At 36.0% G+C, this 23,867-nt stretch overlaps 1 protein-coding gene across 3 annotated transcripts; it reads right to left on the reverse strand.

The window, feature by feature from the left end:
* Window positions 1-3,915: 3,915 nt before the first annotated feature.
* opn3 (opsin 3) lies at window positions 3,916-22,312 on the reverse strand. 3 transcript variants are annotated; one of them, XM_067421861.1, is made up of 5 exons: window positions 21,981-22,312; window positions 13,382-13,644; window positions 10,267-10,586; window positions 5,287-5,538; window positions 3,916-4,769 (listed from the first exon to the last, which is right to left on the reverse strand). In XM_067421861.1, exons 1-5 carry the CDS (start codon window positions 22,040-22,042, stop codon window positions 4,503-4,505), a joined length of 1,164 nt encoding a protein of 387 aa, XP_067277962.1. In that variant the 5' UTR covers window positions 22,043-22,312; the 3' UTR covers window positions 3,916-4,502. The 3 variants fall into 3 exon arrangements, with proteins under 3 accessions (XP_067277962.1, XP_067277960.1, XP_067277961.1); XM_067421859.1 differs by lacking the exon at window positions 21,981-22,312 and having other exon boundaries at window positions 13,382-14,096; XM_067421860.1 differs by lacking the exons at window positions 13,382-13,644; window positions 21,981-22,312 and adding an exon at window positions 12,818-12,919.
* Between the last annotated feature and the right edge of the window lie 1,555 nt (window positions 22,313-23,867).

The raw sequence follows: 23,867 nt of genomic DNA on the forward strand, positions 1-23,867 counted from the left end.
AGGGGATTCATTGCAAGTTTTACACATTTCGCACTTGTGGATCATAACCGGGTTGTAAGTGCTGTTTCAAAATGCCAAAAGAAGAAACGGGAGCAAGAGACAAAAAATAGAGAGTAGGCAATTTATTGAAAACTGCATTTAAACTCAAACAGGCCGTTCATCAGCTGATCAAAAGTTTAAGACCATAGCCTAAAAATAAATGCACAACAGTACTAAAAGTGTCAAAAAAGGACTCAGTAGTGAGTAGCCCCACCGTTCTTGTTGATCACACAAAAACTCGTTTCGGCATTCTTGATGCGACTGTTTCCAGAAGGCTGGTGGGAACATTCCTCCATGTGGTGAAGATGGCTTCACGAAGGGCAACCATGGTCTGGAACTGACGTCCATTTTTGTAAACTTCCATTGCCATCCATCCCCAAATGTTCTCAATGGGATTTAGATCAGGGGAACACTCAGGATGGTCCAAAACAGCAACGTTATTCTCCTGGAAGAAGTCCTTCTTCAGGCGGGCTTTGTGAATTGCAGCGCTGTCCTGTTGAAAGACCCAGTCATTACCGCACAGACAGGGGCCCTCGGTCAAGAGGGATGCCCGCTGCAACAGATCCACATAGCCAGTCGCCGTTTGACGTCCCTGCACAACCATCAGGACCGTCCAAACTTTCTTCCACTTTTCAATGTCCCATGTTTAGTGCTCCCTTGCAAATTCTAAACGGGCAAGTTTGTGTAGTGGGAGGAGACGCGGCCTTTAGAGATGTTTTTTGTTCTTGAAGCCCTTCTCTAGCAGATGACGACTTATAGTTATTGGGCTGCAGTCAGCATCAGTAAGGTCCTTAATTTGGGTTGAGGATCGACCTGTGTCTTCACAGACAACCCGTCAGATCCTGCGGCTCAGTGCAGGTGAAATCTTTTTGGGTCTACCACTTGACTTTTTTGTCCCATAACTCTCAGGATTTTTTAAGAAATGTAAAATGACTGTCTTACTGGGTCCAACCTCAGAAGCGATGGCGCGTTGTGAAAGGCCTTGCTTGTGCAGCTCAACAATCCTGCCACATTCAAAGAGAGAAAGCCTTTTTGCCTTTGCCATCAGGAGATCTTGATAGTATGACTGCTTGAAGGACAATGACATGAAAGCCATATTTTTGTGCAGATTTGACCTTTTTAGGCTATGGTCTTAAACTTTTGATCAGCTGATGAACGGCCTGTTTGAGTTTAAATGCAGTTTTCAATAAATTGCCTACTCTCTATTTTTTGTCTCTTGCTGCTGTTTCTTCTTTTGGCATTTTCAATCAGCACTTGAATCTCCCGGTTACGATCCACAAGTGCGAAATGTGTAAAACTTGCAATGAATCCCCTGGTCTTAAGATTTTGTTCAGGAGTGTATCTAGTTTCTGAAAAACCACCTTCTGTATTCAATTTTTAAAAATGTGGTAGCGTAAGCATTTTGAACTGGGAGAGGCGTTACATTTTTTCCGTATATTGAATATGGAAGGCGGTCTGGTGGCAGCTAGATATTTTGCTTTATAAAGTTTTATATATGGATATTTTTCTTACACAAACACATTGCTATTATGTTATTTTTAGTGTGGGAGAAATGTTAAGTCCTCATGTCCTGATGGTTTTCATGTAAAATCTAATCCTCAGTTGCATTTAACCCACAAATCCTCCACAGAACATAATCCATGAATGAGATAACAGATGCCTCTGAACCACTCAAGCGGGCATTCAGCCATTCAACTGCCCTTTTCAAACATAAATGTATCAGTATGTCTTATTTTAAATCATTTTAATTTTGTTTTAGAACTGGAAAAAGTCTGGAAGCGTAATTTGATTCCACCAAAAAAAATAAAACAATTTGTCTGACAGTTTCTCATAATTGCAAGATATATTCACTCCAAAGTGTACCAAAGACGTTGTCTTAAAAACTCTGTTTGAAATAGCTGGTGTTTCTTACATCACTATGTAACCAATCACGGATTTAGCATATCATTGAAGGAGTACTTCAGCGCTGGGGAGATGAATCTGTATTTAAACTGGGTCATTAATGTAGTAGAAATGTGAAATTATTTTTGAATTTGGTGCTTTCTATACTGAGGAAAGACTTTTGTCTCATGGGGATAAAAGACAACAATTCCCAGAATGCTTCGCTGCCCTACGAGGCCACTCCCAAAGCCACCGCTACTGAATCACTGATCACTTTCTCACCGCGTTCATCTTCATAAAATCAGTCCATTCAGAGAACAGACACTACAAGTAAAAACTGAACATGTCCGGTGTTGTTAAGAGCGTTACCTTTGTGAAGCGTTTACTACAGTAACTTTAGTAAAAGTTGACCGAGCGTGGCTCTGAGCTCATGTGAGTGAGTGGAGGCGGGGCTAAGTTGCATATTCATGGCTCGTCATATACTAAATTAAGCATGAAATGTTTTTTTGTGTGTTTATTTTAATGAATAAATATTTAAATATGTAATTTTGTTGATCAAAGACCAAAAAACAAAATCAAAGACCCCCATGGTGTAGGGGAGAACACCAACATTTTGTCATTAATTACTTACCCTAATGTCGCTCTACACCCGAAAGACCTATAATCTTCAGACACAGATGAAGATTTTTATCGAAATCCGATGGCTCAGACAGGCCTTCATTGACACCCATGTCATTTCCTCTCTTAAGACCCATAAAAGGCACTAAAGACGTCAATAAAAAGTCCATCTCACTGCAATGGGTTTACAATAATTTCATGAAGGGACAAGAATTTGTTTTTGTGCGCAAAAAAGCCCTAAATAATGACTTGTATAGTGATCGGCTGATTTCAAAGTTTTGAACGTTATGAGCGTTATGCATATCGATTCGTGATTCGGAATCCCAATGTCACGTGATTCCAGCAGTTTGACACGCGATCCTGAATCATGAATCGATACACTGATTCATAACGGTTCGAAACTTTGTTTTGAAATCTGCCCATCACTATATAAGTCATTATTTCGTTTTTGTTTTTTGCGCACAAAAACTATTCTCGTCGCTTCATAAAATGATTGTGACATCGGTTTTAATGAAGGCCTTTCTGAGCCATCGGATTTCAACAAAAATATCTTCATCTGTGTCTGAAGATGAACGGAGGACTTACGGGTGTCGAACGACATTAGGGTAAGTAAAGAGAATTTTAATTTTTGGTTGAACCCTTTAACCGCATGCCAGTGGGGTCAGGCATTAGGTAGCTTTTCCGCTTTAGTTGTGATGAGCTGGCAGAACCCTGCAACCACTGTGTGCATAGGTTTTCATGGGTTCTCCCGTGCCACTGGACTAATGCCTTGGCGGCCAAGGTAGCGGACCAAGGATTGCACAATCTTCCTCTCCTTTAAAAATCTGACCGCAGGTCAGGACAATTTTGATCAAAGAGGAGTTTAAAGGATAAAATTATTGACTGGAGTGGGACTGAAGGGATAAATCCTGTCATTTCAATAAGAATTTTCGCAATTTGGAACTTTCAAGTTATATTTTTCCAGATTTTGCAACAGGTTCAAGTTGTTCGAGTGGATTTGCCGATTGTCCAACAGAAAGCTGCCTGGTTTTAAAGTGACTTCTTTATGAGTTGTGCCCCATTATCTCTATGCTGTTAACTACAGCCAATTCATCTTTTTCCCCCTTTCTTTTCTTCAGAAATATACTGTCTGTTAGATATTCCTGTTTGTGAGTGCTTTGCATTATTCTGGGTGGTTTCTAAGGTGTTGTCATGCAGTTGCTGAGGTGTTCTGTTATAATTACTAGTGCCAGTCAAATAAGGCCATCCAGAAGTTTCTATGACATTCTGGTCATTTCCTCACCCGCCAAGAAAAATGTTAAGTAAATTAGATATACAAGTATATTAGATATCATAATAGAAAAGGAAAAACACACATCTTCTCAAGAAGCAATGCGATTTAAGGTAAACTCACCAACGTTTAATACTTAGGGGACTGTTCAAAGCCCTTATCTTAAAATTGAGCAGTAGAAATAGTGGTAAATGCTTCCATTGTTTTCAAAGTTTGTATCCTCCAGAGGGCACTGCGGATCTGAATGACAGTCTGGATGAGGTGCCACATCCTTTAACCAAACGTCCCGTCCTCCAGGAGAGTCCTTGTATGAACACTGTGTTTCTAATCTATCTGAGCACACACACTAATTTATTCTGCTCACGAACTGTGCGATCTAAGCTGCTGGATATCTCACCATCCCATGGAACTGGGTGAAGGTGAAAGTTTTAGTGTCAGAAGAGATGGAGGAGGTATAATCGATCAAAGACAACTCAAAGTCATTTTCATAAAGTACACTTACAGCAGATACAATTGACATAATTCGCATAAGTCCTGATTGGAACACAAAAGTCAGTTAATGCTGCATAAAGAAATCCTTGTTTCCTTGTTAATGAAAAGAGATGTTGCTGTATCTGCAGCATATAATACACTTTGAATTAGCGTGATGTTAATGAACTTCAATGCCACTCTTAAAATATATTCACGCTAAATGTCAAAGGGGTCGAACCTGAATTGCATTGATGTCTGGTTCATCATTGCATTTGGAGGTGATGTCCAGAGGATGAGTGTCATTGCTAGCGATGATGAATACAATGGAGGAAGAATTGAAGGTCACTCTCTTTTTGGGCCGGTCGGCGCGTCTATGTGACATCACGATGGGACGTACAGGATGTTCGATTCGGGACAGCGGGCGGTCCTTAATGGTGTGCTGCAGACTGGCCAAGCGAGAACAAAGCATCTGTAACATGCACCTGCGAAACTGACCAAAATCAGAAAGAGGAAATACATTCATCAAAATGCACTGCACAAAATGAAACAGTACATTAAGTAGGAGATTAGATCAATGATTCTAATAAAACATAATTGAATATTAAACACAATCAAGTCTCCCCGTTTCTCATTTTGCACAAAAATACATTTAAAAAAGCACTTTTACGTGTAAAATAACATTTACTCTCTTGATTTAGCCATATGCAAAGCGTGCTGTGAACTAACAAGCCAGTTTCAGTTAATGCCACGCAAATCATTCATGTAACACAACAAAAACAGATTAAGTTTGACTTCAAATTGACTTATATTTAAGTGGATTGAACACAATCAAATTAAGTTTGGACAAAATGTATAACAAATGTGTTGCTTTAGCTCATTTTAAGTAAGCAATTTGAACAGTAAATTCTTTGCAGTAAATCTTTTTTTCCCCAGAGCAGAATCACCCGTATGTTGACTTAAGCCCTCACTAAATGTCCCTCCATCAGAACCATGTGACACCTGCTGACCTTTCTGCTCATGAAGGCGTAGATGACGGGGTTATAGGCAGTGCTGGATTTGGCAAAGAGAGAGGGAATGATGGCAACCGCGGGGGAGACGACACTCTTCCTGCCAAAGGCCTCCATCATGGAGACCACAGCATAGGGCGTCCAGCACACCAGGAAACAAGAAATCATCATCAGGAACATCACTGCCACTTTCTTCTCATATCGCAGAATCTTAATCGTCTGAACCGTCTGCAGATCTTGGAGAGAGCGCAGCTATAGGAAGAGAACAGAAGACATTTTGTCATAAAGGTGTTTCATTTGGTAAAGCACATCCGAGAAAAAGATCAGGTCATGACCTTCAGCCTTACATTTTTTATATTGTGTGTGATGGTAGTGACATTTTTCAATGTTTTGAGAGCCTTGGACTTGCTAGTAAATAATTAAAAAGATGTTTGTTCAATTCAAATCTCAGACACTGACCAGGGCTGTTCCTCAAAAGCCTTGTAAGCCCAAGTTGATCGTGAAGACCATTGCCACCAAGAATCTCTACAAGCAATTCATGATGCTTTTGGGAAACGCAGCCTAGTTTGGTAAAGACAACTACTTTGGTTATGATAAAGCCATTCTCAGATGTAAAAAAAATTCAGAAAATAACATTTGTTCTTTAAAAAATGTTGGCATGATGGTAAATGTAGAATGGGACAAGCAAATGCCCCAGCAAACACAGTATGTTCCCCTTACTTTCCCATATGGTTCCCAATTTGGGTTTTTTGGGATTTCCAGAATGTTTTGTATGTATGTAATTCCATGAATTAATTAATAAACATTATTTGGAAATTAGATTTTTTAAAGTTAAAGGTATTGGGGACAAGCAAACTATATTCTGGCAAATCTAACACCATTAAAAATAATACAATTTAAAAACAGTAAGAGGTGCAATGATACATGTTTTAAATAGATTTTTAAAAAATATATTTAAGAGAGCAGAAAAGGTAAAGAAGTAATAGAATAGATCAGGCTTGTGCAAAATTCAATTCAATTCAATTGACTCCGCCCACAGGAAGTTGAATTTGAATGACAGGAAGTGGAATTAAATTCATGAAAATTCTAAGAAATTCCACACAGTTACACAACAGAAAGAATGTGTTGAATCTCACATGCATTCAGTGTTAGGAAAGTTGCATTACTTTGGAAATGCAATTGGAGAGAGCAAATATCTTGGTTTTATTTCTATACAACACTGAACCACAATTTTCTTAAGAAAAAATACACACTATTTTTAATTATCACCTTCATTTTTTATTGGTGAAAATTACAAGACCCATGATTATATTTTACAGTGTATCACTCCTCAACCCTACATTTTGTTCTAAATAACGATCAATTGAAATCAATGACCCCCTCAATGTTGTTTAATTAGTTTTGTTCCCAAAATGACACAAAGTTGTTGTAAATGCAGTTATCATTTATTCCAGTGCAAAACTCACTGAGCAACACTGAAGCATCTAATTCCCAATAGCTCTTCAAATGTTTTATCATTGAGTCTGCACCGTTCTGCTCTGAAGATCTTTCCTGCAACACTAAAGATTAACAGGTGCAGATGAAGCTGGCAAGATGTATATACACTGTAAAAAAATATTTTAAAAAAAGTTACCTGCGTGGTTGCCTTAAAATTCATTGAAATGAATTCATTGAAAATGAATGAGTTCATTGAAATTAAAAATTTGAGTCAATACAATGACATTTTTTTGAGAATCAACAACCTTTATTCAAATATTAATAAAAAATGTTGTATTATTAAAAGTGTATCGGGTAATTGTGTGTGTTTTGTGTTGACGCAGCCAAATTGTGCTATTTTCATGATTTATCAAAAAAATGTATGTGGTTTCATATACAATAATATTTTGAGTTTCTATTTATTAAACTAATTAGCTTCATTGTATCAATTCAAATTTTTAATTTCAATAAACTCAAAATTGTAAGGCAACCAGGTTACTTACTTTTTTAAGTTAAACCAACAATTTTTTTAAGTTAATGAATTTCTTTGAATCTTTCTTGAATTTAAATTCTGCTTCCTTTAATTTATTCAAATTTGAATTGTAATTCTATATCATGTTTTTGACATCAATTCTAATTCAAGAATTTAATTGGAAATTGGGAGTCATTCTCAATTCAATTCTGAATTGTGCACAAGCCTGGCATAGATTTTACAAGCATTTTAAGAACAACTGATTCACATTTTACAATTTAAAATAAAGGTAATACGCTACTTTATTTGTTACTTGAAAAAAGTAATCTGATGACGTAACTCACATCACTTAATGTGTCCCAACAACAGATGGCACATAATATATGATTATTCCACATGATCTTCATGATGATGCACTTATTATCATCACACAGCTGCAAGAACAGCAATCAAAAATAGCTGAGTTTGATTGTATATCTATCCAAGCATCTCTCATAGCTCCTGCCGTTGTGCAGCTAAAACAGAACTGGGTCACCACTTGGGAACGCAATGGAGTTGATGTGAACAGCTGGACAATTTTCTCCTGAAATAATTGAATCAATCTGAAGATGGCTTTCCAAACCCAGATATAACTTTTACCTTAGCTTTTATTTAACTAGTTCATGATAAATAAATAAATATATGTATACAATTATGGTATCTCTCAATTTGAATATCTATCTATCTACCATTTGACTAATTCATTAATTTAATTATTGATTCACTGATTCATTAATGCATTTGCTGATTGACTGATTCATTAATGCGTTTATTGATTCCCTTAATCATTTAATCAGGGAGGTGTTGGTATAAACCATGGTTACTCATACAGAACAGAATAATCATGACGTGAGGAGCTGTTCTGTACAACACGGCAGCATGTTCCTCAAAGGTCAAGCACACTAAAGGTGCAGTCATGGAAAAAAAACCCTCAGAGCCCTTTGTAATCCTCTCTTTGGGATTTACAGAGAGAAGATGAAATAGCAAATGAAAAGAAGCAGTCTGGACGATTAAGAATCCCCTGCTGTGCATTCTGGGGTTGATCTTGGAGAAAACCACAATGTGCTTATGTACTTTCAAGGGGAGCTCATCTGGTATTGTGCCTTAAGGGTTTCACTTTTAGTATTGACTTGCTTTCTGCAGTCTGTAAACAATGCACCCTATGAAGTTTCCAAAACCATGTTAAAGTATCTCAATTATTAAAGGTGCTGCCAGGTTTTTATTTTCTTCATCTCAGTGGTGTTGGACTTCATGAGGACAGTTATCAGTGCGGCTGCATACACTGATGCCACTTCACAACTGAGCTGTTGTTTGTTCCCCTCAAATCAATAAAATTCATGGATTAAATCAAAATGCAATTTTCTGTGTTGTGCTGGTGCATAGTCTGCTGCTCATCATCTCTTTGTGGCGTATGAGCTACAGGTTGTTGTGGTTTGTTTAATTGATTCAGCAGTTTTACATTTTCTGATTGATTGCTTGATCTCACACACAATGATCCATATATAACTATCGCATATATAAATATATATTTATGCAGTCTTCCATTGTTCAGAAAAACACAGAATTTCGCTCCAAACTTTTTAATGCTTTATGAAAAGCATTAAAAAGCTTGGAGCGAAATTCCGTGTTTTTCTCAACCTACAAATGGCTTACTTGTGGCTGTCTATGTACATAAAGCTGAGGTAAGACAAAGTATTTCAACATCAAAAGTACACACTATGGTTAGCACACAATTACTTGCATATCATTTTACTGCCGTCCTGCTCACCCCCACCTGGGACGGCACACCTGATAAAATCTGATTCACAGGAACTGTGCTGATGAAAACCAGAAGCTATTCACGTACACAATCATCATCTCTGCTTATTGTTTGAAAGCACGTTTAGACAATAGGCTTTTAGTTGAAATATCCCCTCATACAAAGTGAGTCGCCCCATACACTGATCAACACAGCACCTTGACAGTGTGTTTATAAAAGAACAATAGACAATGATGAAGGTTAAAAACAGAAAAACAGTGACAGTGAGAAAAACATTGAATTTTAGCACTAAATTAGCACTAAAAAGTAATGTAATGGGTTATTTTTGCAGCTGACCTTATTGCCTTATTGTGAGTTAGCTTTAACTCTTCTGGGAAGGCTTTCCACAAGGTTTAGGAGTGTGTTTTTTGACTAAGGGGCCAAGCCCAAACCCTGAAAAACAACCCCACACCATATTCTTCCCTCCAACAAACTTTACACTTGGTACAATGCAGTCTGGCAAGTACCTACCATTCTCCTGGCAACCACCAAACCCAGACTCATCCATCGGATTTGCAGACAGAGAAGCGTGATTTGTCACTCCAGAGAACACGTCTCCACTGCTCTAGAGTCCAGTGGCAGCATGCTTTACACCACTGCATCCAATGCTTTGAACTGCACTAAAACTTGGATGCAGAATCTCGGCCATTCCAAACTCTAAAAAATGCTGGGATAAAACCACCCAAGTTGGGTTGAAAATGGACAAACCCAGAAATTGGTTTGTTTGAATGGGTCCATTCACTGGGTTCAAACAACCCAATTTCTGGGTTTGTCTATTTTCAACCCAACTTGGGTGGTTTTAACCCAGCATTTTTTAGAGTGCATGAAGCTCTCGACACACGGTTCTTGGGCAAATCTGAAGGCCATACAAAGTTTGGAGGTCTGTAGCTATGACTCTGCAGAAAGTTGGCGACTACTGCTCTTGTAACAATGGTAAAATAAGATAATATAAATATAGCTTCAAGCAGCATAAGCACACTGCACTGTAAAAATTGGTAACCTGCAATTGTTCCCTCAAATAGCTTTGACCCATAAAAATACATTTTGTTGGTATAAATGTGTTTAAGTGGATTTAGCGATATTAAATACTATTTCTGACTTGAATAACACAAGTTAATTTAGACATTATAATGTTTAGGTTACAATTTTTTTTTGTCTGTGGTACACATAATTAAAATAAAAGGTTTTGCCTTACCATTTTCACTGTATACAAGATGTTTCCATAACAGTAGGCCATGACACCCACAGGGACAAAGAAGCATCCGAGGAGAAAGAAGAGAATGAAGGAAGCATCGTTAGGATCTTTAGAAGCCCAGTCGAGAGAGCAGCCTAACTGGTGGACTTCCAGCGTGTAGCGATTCCATCCCAGGAGAGGAGCTCCAGTCCAGGCCAAAGAGTACAGCCAGATGTGTGTGATGGCCCTCCAGGCCCAGGGGAAATCAATGACCTTGGCATGAACCACACGGATGTAGCGCTCATACGCCAGTCCGGAGAGAGTCATGATGGACACGATACCTTAAAGGACGAGAAGACAGATAAAGAGACAGTTGACCTGGATGGATGGATGGATGGATGGATAGATAGATGTTTCTTTCATGTTCTTGACAGATTTTGTGACAGATTATTAACCCATATATTAAGATATCAATATATTTTAAACAATATGTTGCTATGTAAAAAGTGTTACACAAATAAATACTAAACAATGTTCATTTTACTGTCTCTTTTACAGAAATCAAGCTCCCAGGATACAGGCCTAAATTCAGCAGATGATGGTTTATAGTAATTGGCATCATTTCACTTTTCGAAGCAAACACTTTTCAAGGTAAACAACTGTATCTCAGCACAGCAGTATCCACAGAGACTACTCTGGCAAGAGACTCACAGACACATTCCCCCAATTACCCAGATATCCACAGTCCTCTGACAGATGCAGGCCGGCGGGGACACAGGAGGCAGCACTAGCATGTCTCCTCTCAGCTGTCAGAAGTATTCACACATGCCTCTTTTTACATCACATAGAACTGTGCTTGGTAGTTTTGATGTGGAATATGACGCAGGATTAGCTGCATCTCATCAAAACTGTTTTTAGTTAAATGAGTCAATTCACAAGGGAGCAAAAATGGAGGTCATAGTCAATGTCTGTACAAACAACAGTGGAAGCATAAAAGAGAGACGATTTTACATCTAAATGTGTCAAGTGAGGCAGTACTGAAGCAATTTTGTGTGATGATAGTCTTTGAACTTAGAATAACATGAGGTGTGACCTTGGGGGCTCAGGTGCATAAAATGACTATCTATCTTTCAGAAATGAGATTACAAAGCTCTCCTCAAAGCATATCCTCACAGATGCGTTGTTAATATTCTGCCGGTTATTTCTGGTCCATTAAAGTGTCATTATCTGACTCTATTCGACTTTATCTTTCCCTGTGCCAGATGGACTTTTATTTTAATAAATGTGTCACAGTTGTTTACAAACGCTTAGAGCTGTGTCTTTGCTTTCCGTTGTAAACGATATGAAATGATGAAGCATAAGTGCTCTTATGACCATGAAGCTGTGGCAATATCTGATATAATGTACAATGTTACAGTTCCTTTAATTTTATTCATGCTCCACAAATCCCTTCATTACTTGAATAAGATTGCATCAGATGAGTCAGATTATGATAATTTGGTGTAGAAAAGACAAAATGACAGAGAATTGTGTTATAGTTGCCTGCCCCACACTCTCAGAAAAAAAAGGTACAGTGCTGTCACTGGGGCGGTACCCTAAGGTACAAAAGTGAAAAGGTACATCTTTGTACCTTACTCATCCCTAAATGGTAAATATCAGTACCTTAAGAGTGCAAATTAGTACCTTAAAGGTACATATTAGTACCTTTTCGGTTTTGTACCTTAGGGTACCGCCCCAGTGACAGCAATGTACCTTTTTTTCTGACAGTGCAGAGATTTTTATCCTAAGAAAAAGACCCAGTCACACATGTCTTTTGAAGTTGAAAAAGATATCTCCACAATATATCAAACTGTCCTTTGATTTACTGAGCTCTTACCAACAGATATCAATATTACCATTTCTCATCAAATTCTTACAAGATCAAATGTATCCAAATTAATTTTATGTTAATTTTATGTCAACATGTTCAATGCATGGTCTATAAACCATTCACAAGCATCATCTTGCCTGGAGATGATGATTAAAATAAATAAATAATTAAAAGCAGTAAAAGAAATACTATGCTGTATAAATTATTTATCATGGACTTAAAGTAACATTTTATAATAAATAATAACAATATAACAATATTATTTTTTTAATTAATTTGTAAATTGTGTTAATATTTATGTTTTTTTGGGGTGAAATATGATCTGGACATGTTCTTGACAGATTTTGTGAGATTCACCTATTAAACCATATTATAGCCCATGCAGTTCAACAATATCTCAAACTGTCAACATGTTATCAATTAACGGGCTCGTGTATATTATATTTATCATATGATATTGATATTACAGGTAACATACATCTATGAGTTGTATTAATCCACTGTGGGTCATTTGTATCGAGGTAGGCTAATTGTCAGAAAGTCATGTCAGTCGTCTCGCTGCGCGCGCTGCTGCAGTGAGTTTAGTCGCGCGTGATTCCTGTCCATTCCATAGACCGTAAAAAAATCATGAAAAAAATAGGTCCAGTCACATAACATAACAATAATATATATTTAAAAAATGTATATAAAGAACTTACTTACGATTTACTTAATGCCTTGTACTTGTGGTAAATAGCATCCCACTAATAAATGTGGTAGGTTATTATTTATTTATTGTACGTTAACTGGTCACGCGCTCTTTTAAAGCCTAGCTGCAGTTTGGTCCTGTTTGGTTTCCGTAGTAAACCTACGCAGGTATGTTCAAGATGCTGTTTAAATAATTTGCTTTTGCTTATATTTAATAAATGCTTATATCTGATTTCTATAACGTTTTTAAAACGTATCCAAGTATAAAATACAACGCCGCGACGTTTAAAACCCGTTTTAAACTGGGTAAACACAGCAGTCTTCGTTAAATTACTTAATATGAGAGGGACTGTTACAACTGACCAAAACACATTTAAAAATAAAGTTTTCAGATATCAGACAAGCTACAATATAAAACAAGAATAGACCAAATCCCGTTAAGAAACGGAACGCATAGGCTATAATAAGTGATGAAGTAAACATTGAAGGGAGAGAAAAATAATGAAATTAATTCAAAGTATGAAAACTTATTCATGTGACAATGTCGACACATGAGGGATTAAAGACAGAAGAACTGACCGAATAAACTGTTGCTGAATCCATCCCAAACACATGTGGCAGAATTAAAGACCCATTCTCTCTTTACGCACGAGACGAATGTGAAATTTACTCCAGTAAGGGACACCAGCAGATCGCTGACGCTTATATTCACTATTAACAAATTAGTTGGTGTTCGGAGTCTCTTGAATCTGAAGTAGAGAATAATGACGATGATGTTATTACAGAAGCCCAGGACACCGATAGATCCGATGGTGAACGTCAGGAGTTTATAAGTCTCATCGACGTCAGTAAAGTTGGTTTTATATTCGCACATTCAAACTTCCGCGTTCAATAACTTCATGAATCTTTATTAAAAAAGGCAAACTTCGGTTATTTATCATTATTGATTATTATGAGAACATGCTACAACACATGTTTCTGTAGAACTCGACGTCTTTCTAAAGCAGATAAACACGCTTCCCTCTATGGAGAGTTGGGTTTTTTAGGGACCATCTACAAATTACGTATCTTCTTCGGGTTGTAACGGCAGCTGGCATCCTTGATCTTGCAATACTGCCATCTTCTGGTTCTACGTATTTCCCATATACTTCAATCATCATATTAGTGTCATTAATCCCGTTTTAGTCAGAAAGCAAATTAAATATTTTATTCCTTGTTCACTCCTACTGCAGTCTATTATAACAGTTACTCCTGTTTTTTGATGTATTGAATAGATAGACATAATATCATTTTAAAAAAAAAACTCAAATTAGCTACATGTTTACCTCATCTCTTTCCATGTAACACTGTTTGGTCAGAAATACTGTTTATTTATTCTTTCATACATTTTTACTTGGTTGTAGAAGGATGTTTTGTTTTTATAATGTTATAAAATTTATATTTTGAATAAATATTTTCTAATAAATCTATTTATTTTACTAGATAATTTGTTATACATAAATAGCCATTTTATTTTTTGTCTATAAGTATTACTTGACTTGGATACAATACCTCCAGCAATGTTAAAGCCTTATAATGCATAATATTGTGTACATCTTTTAATATATATATATATATATATATATATATATATATATATATATATATATATATATATATATATATATATATATATATATATATATATATATATATTATATAAATATATTTTTTTTTTTCCCTACAATTTACATGTGACTGTATGTTTTGTGACATTTTGCCTGATTTTTAATAAGTGCCTCTTGAGATGTTTTATATAATGTAATTTATATTATCCCTGGCTCTTGATGCATTTAGTTTTGCATTTTCTGTTCTTTTTTTGCTCCATTTATGTTGTTGTTAAAATTTGTTTCTATTCCTATACTTGAAATACTCAAAAAAAATATTAAAAAAAAAAAACCTAAAGAGTGACCTGCATGATTTATACAAATAAATAGATTTGCTGTTGTTATAAATATTAAAGATTGTTCAGTGGGGAAATATATATATATATATATATATATATATATATATATATATATATATATATATATATATATATATATATATATATATATATATATATATATATACAGTCCCTGACAAAAGTCTTGTCGCTTGTCTATTTTCTAGAAATACCTGATATTAACCTGACTTTTAATTAATTCATTGGTGTTAGAAATGGCTCATATGAAAAGCTAAAACCCTCCCAAATGATGTTTAATGCACTGAAATAAATATTTATCATTTAATCAAGACAGAAAGGTCAAATTTTGGCAAGACAAAAGTTGTCGCCTATACAGAAATTGAACAAATTTACTGCAAATACAAAAATATGTCAGCAAATTAAGTTGTGGTGCTGTGAGATCCAAATGTAATATCTTGTATGACTTCCATGAGCTTGAAGGACTGCATCCATGCGGTTTGGCAAGGATTCATACAATTTATTGATGAAGTCATCAGGAATAGCTAAGAAAGCAGTCTTGCATGCCTCCCAGAGTTCATCAATATTCTTTGGTTTCGTCTTCCATGCGTCCTCTTTCATCCTACCCCACATATGCTCAATGATGTTCATGTCTGGTGACTGGGCTGGCCAATCCTGGAGCATCTTGATCTTCTTCGCCTTGAGGAACTTGGATGTGGAGATGGAAGTATGCGATGGAGCACCGTCCTGCTGCAGAATTTGGCCTTTTTTATGGTTGGGAATATAAGAGGTAGCTAAGATTTCTTGGTATTTTAGACTATTGATGTTGCCTTCCACCCTGCAGATCTCTCGCACACCCCCATACTGGATGTAACCCCAGACCATGATTTTTCCTCCACCAAACTTCACTGTTTTCTGGGTGAATCTTGGATCCATTCGGGCACCAGTAGGTCTCCTGCAATATTTGCGGCGACTGTGGTGTAATTCAACAGAAGATTCATCTGAAAAATCCACCTTCTGCCACTTTTCCAGCGTCCATCCTTTTAGCAGGCTGTGGGCCTTGGCAAATGCCACACGGTTTTTCAATTGTCTTTTTTTTAGTGCTGGCTTCTGGGCACTGATTCGACCATGGAGGCCATTTCGAGACAGAATCCGACAAACTGTTCTGGTTGACACAGGGACTTCAGGTGACCAGGTCTCGTGGAGCTCTGCTGCAGTGGAAAATGGGCTGGCCTTGGATTTTCGAGCCAACAAACGGTCCTCTTGAGCAGTTGTCTTGTGGGGTCTGCCTGACCTGGGCTTGTCAAAAACATCTCCAGTCTCTTCAAATCTTTTTTTTATCCTCTGCACTTGACGCTGAGACACATTGAAGGTGTCTGCCACATCAGCAGTGGATCTGGTCTTCAGCCTCTTGATAATCAAAACTTTAGTCTCAGGGTGAATCTTAGGCATGTTTGCAGAGGTCCAGTTGCAGTTGATGTGAAGGTCTATTGTACTGGGGTTCTTTTTATACACACTTGAGACCTAATTGATCCATTATTAGTCACAGGTGAAGCTCATATGACAAGGTGACAACACAAGTCTTTGCAAAAATTGACTCAATGGGCTTTACCAAGCTGTGAATATTAGAATACTTTTTTAAAGTTTAGTTTTTCACTGAAACATTATCACAAAAGCTGGTGGGATTAAAACGAACCATTTCTTGTAAAACAAATCTTGATTAGAAATATATTTCAGCGGCACTTTAGGTCAATTTGTACACAAGCGACAAGACTTTTGTCAGGGACTGTGTATATATATATATTATTCATGTCACTTATTTCTCCTCTTTAGTAGAACATTACGTAAGGATTTGTTAAAATATGTTATGTGGTTTTAATTTTTATTCTGTTGAAAAGAAAGAAAGTGATTTGGAAGAATATTTGTAACTAAGCAGATCTTGGGCCCCATAGACTGCCATAGTTGTGAAAACATGATGGTGATAGTCATGATGAAACACGATAGTCAATGAGGAACGAGATCTGCTTGCTTAGAAACATAAGTAATATACAGTGGGTACGGAAAGTATTCAGACCCCCCCCCCCCCCCCCCCCTTACATTTTTCACTCTGTTATATTTCAGTAATTTGCTAAAATCATTTACAGTTTTTTTTTATTTACAGGCTTTCCTAATAAAGTCCAATCAAACACAGCTGGACTCAAATGACAGTGTAGAACCATCTCAAAGATGATCAGAAGAAATGGACAGTACCTGAGTTACAGTTTTTTACATTTGCTATGACAATACATTTAACAAATTTCCTAAAATCTTAACCCAGTTAGCAAAACATCTGCCTGTGTGGGCTATATAAATAACACATTTCTTGTTGCTTTGACACAAAATGCATATAGTTAACAAAAATTTAAAATGCTTAAACTTTTTTTGCACACAAGCTCAACCAAGACCACACCAATGGATTTTTACTGCCAAATGTCCCAGTGCTTTAACACTGATTGTCAGACCAGATAACAGCATGTTCTAAACCTAACCTTACAGGCTAAAGTCAAGATAGACAGCTGTCCATATTGTGAATTGAAACACAAATATATCCCCTGCATTTTATTATTTCATACTGAGAAACAGCTGATTGAAGGTTTGCAAATATATAATTTTATGAATCAGATTTTCTGATTTTCATCTAGAAATTGTTCAGGTGTTGATGTTCTTTCATTCATATGACCATATACAGTTAACACAGGCATCTTTGGGCTGATCTTGTGTAAAAAAGGAACAATTTAAAGCAACACAAAGAAAGTCAGAAAAATGCCTGCATATGATGGAGAGGAAGATGAGTACCAGGACAAGAGAAAGGATTGGGATGAAGACAAGGTAGAGATTGAGGAGTTAGAATACATGGTGTCTCCAGCGAACTGTCCATTGTCTATATCCAGCAATCTCTCCAACGATTCCCACATCCCTCACCAAGACCTGATTCACCTGTCCACCTGCCCTTCACTTCAGTCACAGTCACGCTCTGTACCCGTGACAAACATTTAAGAGGGGCTGAATACTTTCCGTACCCACTGTATCTGTGCATTTTCATAACAATCAAATTAAACTTTTAAAAAAACTCTAGATTTAATTATATTTAATAGCACATTTATTACACTTAATAGAAATAATCTGTATAGTCGCAGAAAGAAGTCTTCATTCCTGTCATTGTCTGCAAAAATCTCCAATAGGCTACTGGACCTGCACTGAGCATTCAGCACACACACAAAACACACCAGAGAAATAACACACACGCAGAGGTTGGAGCTAACTCTAATCCAAAAGTTTTTCTAAACATACTGATAACATGTGGTTTCTCTAAGTAATAGGTACAGAGAATATTACTCTGCATACTGTTTAGTGTTTCAATATAAATAAATATGAAAGGAATAAAATATAATATAAAAATTAAAGATCAATACATATTTCCATTGTATGTAGGCTACTAATTGAAATAAATTGAACAATTGCAATGCTTTATCACCCTTTTCAGACAATTGAGTGCAATATAAGAGCTGTACTTAATGCAAAGGGTGCAAATGTTTACCAGCTAAGCCATTACACTACAGCGGCGACGTGTCAGCTTAGTTTGGTGATGGTACAGTGAATTACAGTGAAGTTTTTGAATATTGTTCATTATGAAAAAATCATAAAAAATATGATTCAATATTCTTTTTCAAAAACAACTGCTGTGCTTTAACTATCTGGCCAGCGGCGACGTGTCAGCTGAGTTTGGTGAAGGTACAGTCAATTACAGTAAAGTTATTGAATATTGTTCATTATGAAAATTCATAAAAAATACGATTTATTATTATTTTCCCAAAACAACTGCTGTGCTATAACTATCTGGCCAGCGGCGACGTGTCAGCTGAGTTTGGTGATGGTACAGTGAATTACAGTAAAGTTATTGAATATTGTTCATTATGAAAATTCATAAAAAATACGATTTATTATTATTTTCCCAAAACAACTGCTGTGCTATAGTTATCTGGCCAGCGGTGACGTGTCAGCTTAGTTTGGTGATGGTACAGTAAATTACAGTAAAGTTATTGAATATTGTTCATTATGAAAATTCATAAAAAATACGATTTATTATTATTTCCCCAAAACAACTGCTGTGCTATAACTATCTGGCCAGCGGCGACGTGTCAGCTTAGTTTGGTGATGGTACAGTGAATTACAGTGAAGTTATTGACTGTTATTCATTATGAAAATTCATAAAAAATATGATTTATTATTCTTTTTCGAAAACAACTGCTGTGCTATAGTTATCTGGGCAGCGGTGACGTGTCAGCTGAGTTTGGTGATGGTACAGTAAATTACAGTGAAGTTATTGACTGTTATTCATTATGAAAATTCATAAAAAATATGATTTATTATTCTTTTTCGAAAACAACTGCTGTGCTATAACTATCTGGCCAGCGGTGACATGTCAGCTGAGTTTGGTGATGGTACAGTGAATTACAGTAAAGTTATTGAATTTTGTTCATAAAAATGTATGATTTGTAAATGTGTTATAAGCTCTTGTAGCAAATATGTAGTAACGCTTTTGGGGTTTTTTGGGCGACTTGTCAGCTGAGTTTGGTGATGGTACAGTAAATTACAGTGAAGTTATTGAATAATATTCTTTATGAAAATTAATTTTAAAAAATAAAAAATTATACCTTACTTGTTAAAATAGTACAAATAGTTAAAAAAAAGTGCAAAACCCCAAAAGCGTTACTACATATTTGCTACAATAGCTTATAACACATTTACAAATCATACATTTTTATGAACAAAATTCAATAACTTTACTGTAATTTACTGTACCATCACCAAACTCAGCTGACACGTCGCCGCTGCCCAGATAGTTATAGCACAGCAGTTGTTTTGGGAAAATAATAATAAATCATATTTTTTATGAATTTTCATAATGAACAATATTCAATAACTTTACTGTAATTCACTGTACCATCACCAAACTCAGCTGACACGTCACCACTGGCAAGATAGTTATAGCACAGCAGTTGTTTTTGAAAAAGAATAATAAATCATATTTTTTATGAATTTTCATAATGAACAATATTCAATAACTTTACTGTAATTCACTGTACCATCACCAAACTCAGCTGACACGTCACCGCTGGCCAGATAGTTATAGCACAGCAGTTATTTTGGAAAAAGAATAATAAATCGTATTTTTTATTAATTTTCATAATGAACAATATTCAATAACTTTACTGTAATTTACTGTACCATCACCAAACTCAGCTGACACGTCACCGCTGGCAAGATAGTTATAGCACAGCAGTTGTTTTCGAAAAAGAATAATAAATCGTATTTTTTATGAATTTTCATAATGAACAATATTCAATAACTTTACTGTAATTTACTGTACCATCACCAAACTCAGCTGACACGTCACCACTGGCAAGATAGTTATAGCACAGCAGTTGTTTTTGAAAAAGAATAATAAATCATATTTTTTATGAATTTTCATAATGAACAATATTCAATAACTTTACTGTAATTCACTGTACCATCACCAAACTCAGCTGACACGTCACCGCTGGCCAGATAGTTATAGCACAGCAGTTATTTTGGAAAAAGAATAATAAATCGTATTTTTTATTAATTTTCATAATGAACAATATTCAATAACTTTACTGTAATTTACTGTACCATCACCAAACTCAGCTGACACGTCACCGCTGGCAAGATAGTTATAGCACAGCAGTTGTTTTCGAAAAAGAATAATAAATCGTATTTTTTATGAATTTTCATAATGAACAATATTCAATAACTTCACTGTAATTTACTGTACCATCACCAAACTCAGCTGACACGTCGCCGCTGCCCAGATAGTTATAGCACAGCAGTTGTTTTGGGAAAATAATAATAAATCATATTTTTTATGAATTTTCATAATGAACAATATTCAATAACTTCACTGTAATTCACTGTACCATCACCAAACTCAGCTGACACGTCACCACTGGCAAGATAGTTATAGCACAGCAGTTGTTTTGGGAATATAATAATAAATCGTATTTTTTATGAATTTTCATAATGAAAAATATTTAATAACTTTACTGTAATTTACTGTACCATCACCAAACTCAGCTGACACGTCACCGCTGGCCAGATAGTTATAGCACAGCAGTTGTTTTCGAAAAAGAATAATAAATCGTATTTTTTATGAATTTTCATAATGAAAAATATTCAATAACTTTACTGTAATTCACTGTACCATCACCAAACTCAGCTGACACGTCGCCGCTGCCCAGATAGTTATAGCACAGCAGTTGTTTTGGGAAAATAATAATAAATCATATTTTTTATGAATTTTCATAATGAACAATATTCAATAACTTCACTGTAATTCACTGTACCATCACCAAACTCAGCTGACACATCACCACTGGCAAGATAGTTATAGCACAGCAGTTGTTTTGGGAATATAATAATAAATCGTATTTGTTATGAATTTTCATAATGAACAATATTTAATAACTTTACTGTAATTTACTGTACCATCACCAAACTCAGCTGACACGTCACCGCTGGCCAGATAGTTATAGCACAGCAGTTGTTTTCGAAAAAGAATAATAAATCGTATTTTTTATGAATTTTCATAATGAAAAATATTCAATAACTTTACTGTAATTCACTGTACCATCACCAAACTCAGCTGACACGTCACCGCTGCCCAGATAGTTATAGCACAGATTACAGATGGATTTCCACATGACTGGATATAAAATTACAGTTAATGTAACTGTTCATTCTTTTTAATTTCCTAAACAGCTTTCTAAACACCATCATTATAATGCATTTTTTATTGTTTCTAAAGTAAAATATATAGCATTATAATGTGCGTTATATTTGCTGGTAGGTTCATCTGTAGCCAGCTAAAATGTAATTAGCCTATCTGTTTGCACACAATGAAAAAAAAAATAAACTTTGTACACGGTCCCTAACTGGTTTTCCACGCTACATTGTACATTCAGTGGACATTCGCAAGTAAGAATGCCTTTAAAATAATACTTGTACATTTTTTTCAGTTTTGAAAAGTGGTGTGGGTTGACAATCATTGCTTCACAATATCATATCGCTGTTTACCATTTGCAAACATTAATTTATTGCACATTTATTGAGATAGTTATTGAACGCGAATGTGTGAATGTGCGAATATAAAACCAACTTTACTGACGTGTCTCATCGGCGAAAATATAGTTATACTTATCCAGGTTAGTCTCAGTCGATGTTTCATTAAAAGTATTCATTTCTGTTCTAAGTGAATTTCCAGCATGATGACTGAAACGCTTGAAGGTCAGTGACCCAGTTCAGCAGCCCGTCCAGAAGGAATCAGGGCAGTCGACCAGTGGTTGTAGTTCAGTGTGTCAGTAAGGTTGAACTCGTCTCGCTTAAAAAAATTTCACCTACATCCAGAAAAATGCGTAAAAGTTCCTCCTGAATCCACAAGAGACCTTCCAGCGTTTGCTGTGATTGACTGTCACTGCTGACTGAGCGCAGGGATGTTCAGGGCGCTGTTATGAACACTAATCACAGTCAAGGTGGTGCTCCGCATCTAGCCTACTGCGCTCTCTGGAAAACTTGTGAAAAGAACGACGATATTACTATCAACCTTTTAGGGGTAAAAAACAAAAATAAAACAATGTACAAAGATGTCGTTTTAAGGGTACTGTTTAGCCTAATGTTTTTGAAAGAAAACAACTCTTCTAAAGACACACTTCAAAAGTGAATATGGATATATTTTAATTTACTAAAACTATTTAAGTCTATTAATTCTTTGTCTTTCTGCTTTCCAAATTGTAGCTCAGTATTGTACACTTTTCAATGTAAACACATAGAAATTACTCAAATATCTCACGTTCAGTCAACGTATTATTTCTCTTTAAGTACCCTGCGTCAGACTATTTTTTTTTCTCATGTCACAACGGTGTCTAAAACTTTCTGCTATACACTACCATTTTCTTTTATTCTCCGGACTCGGATGAAAGGTAGTTTGGAAATTAGTTTGAATACTGTATAATGCAATATTTGAACATGTGTTTTGTATATGAGTTAAAGGGGCAGTATGTACGAATGACAGCTAGTGGTTGAAATGAGTACTACAGTCCAAATTCAAAATATTGTTTGCTCTGCCCCCTCCTCAGACTCTGGCATGTGGGTTGCCAGATTGAGGACATGCAGCAGAAACGAGCGAGCGACAATGAAAGACGAAAAGTCTTGCACACTGTAAGTTGATGAGTTGATTTATCCATGTTTTACTGTGCTTCCATTCATAGAGATTTTAAGATGGATGCTGAGGCTTTATAGGTTTGGTAGAATCTGCGATCTCTGACCCAGTTGGTTTGCTGGCTTCCATGACAGCAATACGCTGTGTTTTCTGGCAACCTGTGGTGTCGAAATACTATAGACTTGGTCGACGTTCCTGGGAATGGCCACAAAAACGTCATATCCGTTTATGCCTTGGGGGAACGCAAGCTATTCGAATGAATGCACATAGACCTTTTTAGGCGCTTGATCTTTACTCTTTGTATAATGTTGAATAACGACTGAATTATGCTTGGTGCAGAGCCGAAAGTTGCTGTGTGGCTTTCTGCATCTCTAATAAGTAAAAAAAAAAAAAAGTTTTATACTGTTGAATAAACAGACGGAACTGTTCGACAATTACGCTTGTGGAATACATCCATTACATAACTGGATTTTAGGCTTTTGACAAATGTTTGTTAAATGTGGTACTTAATGTTTGACATTACACTCACACATTTAATGTTTATAAAACAAACGTTATTAATTTTTATAAAACAAACGTTATTAATTTTTATAAACAAATGCCCTTTAAATTTCACATGGCATATTCAAACACATATACATTTTATAAGACCAGTTTTATGATCATTTTAAAACATTAAATGTATGCTATATATACTTTAAATCTATTAAATTTAGAAACACAGAATAAACGTCTTTAATTTCTGGTGGAGCAGCATGCATTTTGATGAGAGAATGACACCTCTGGCCATTCCGTTGGGTTGTTTGTCCAGTCACAGATATACTGTATGGATAATCTGACTCAAGACG

Source organism: Pseudorasbora parva, chromosome 17, assembly GCF_024679245.1.
Source record: "Pseudorasbora parva isolate DD20220531a chromosome 17, ASM2467924v1, whole genome shotgun sequence".
Classification (NCBI taxonomy): domain Eukaryota; kingdom Metazoa; phylum Chordata; class Actinopteri; order Cypriniformes; family Gobionidae; genus Pseudorasbora; species Pseudorasbora parva.

Coding starts and splice junctions, on each gene's coding strand:
- opn3 (XM_067421861.1), bottom strand. CDS start 22,042: ATGAATACTTTTAATGAAACATCGACTGAGACTAACCTGGATAAGTAT. Junction 13,645..21,980: donor AAGTATAACTATATTTTCGC/CGATGAGACACG, acceptor CTTTACTGACGT/CGATGAGACTTATAAACTCC. Junction 5,539..10,266: donor TCTTGTATACAGTGAAAATG/GTAAGGCAAAAC, acceptor CTCTTCCTATAG/CTGCGCTCTCTCCAAGATCT.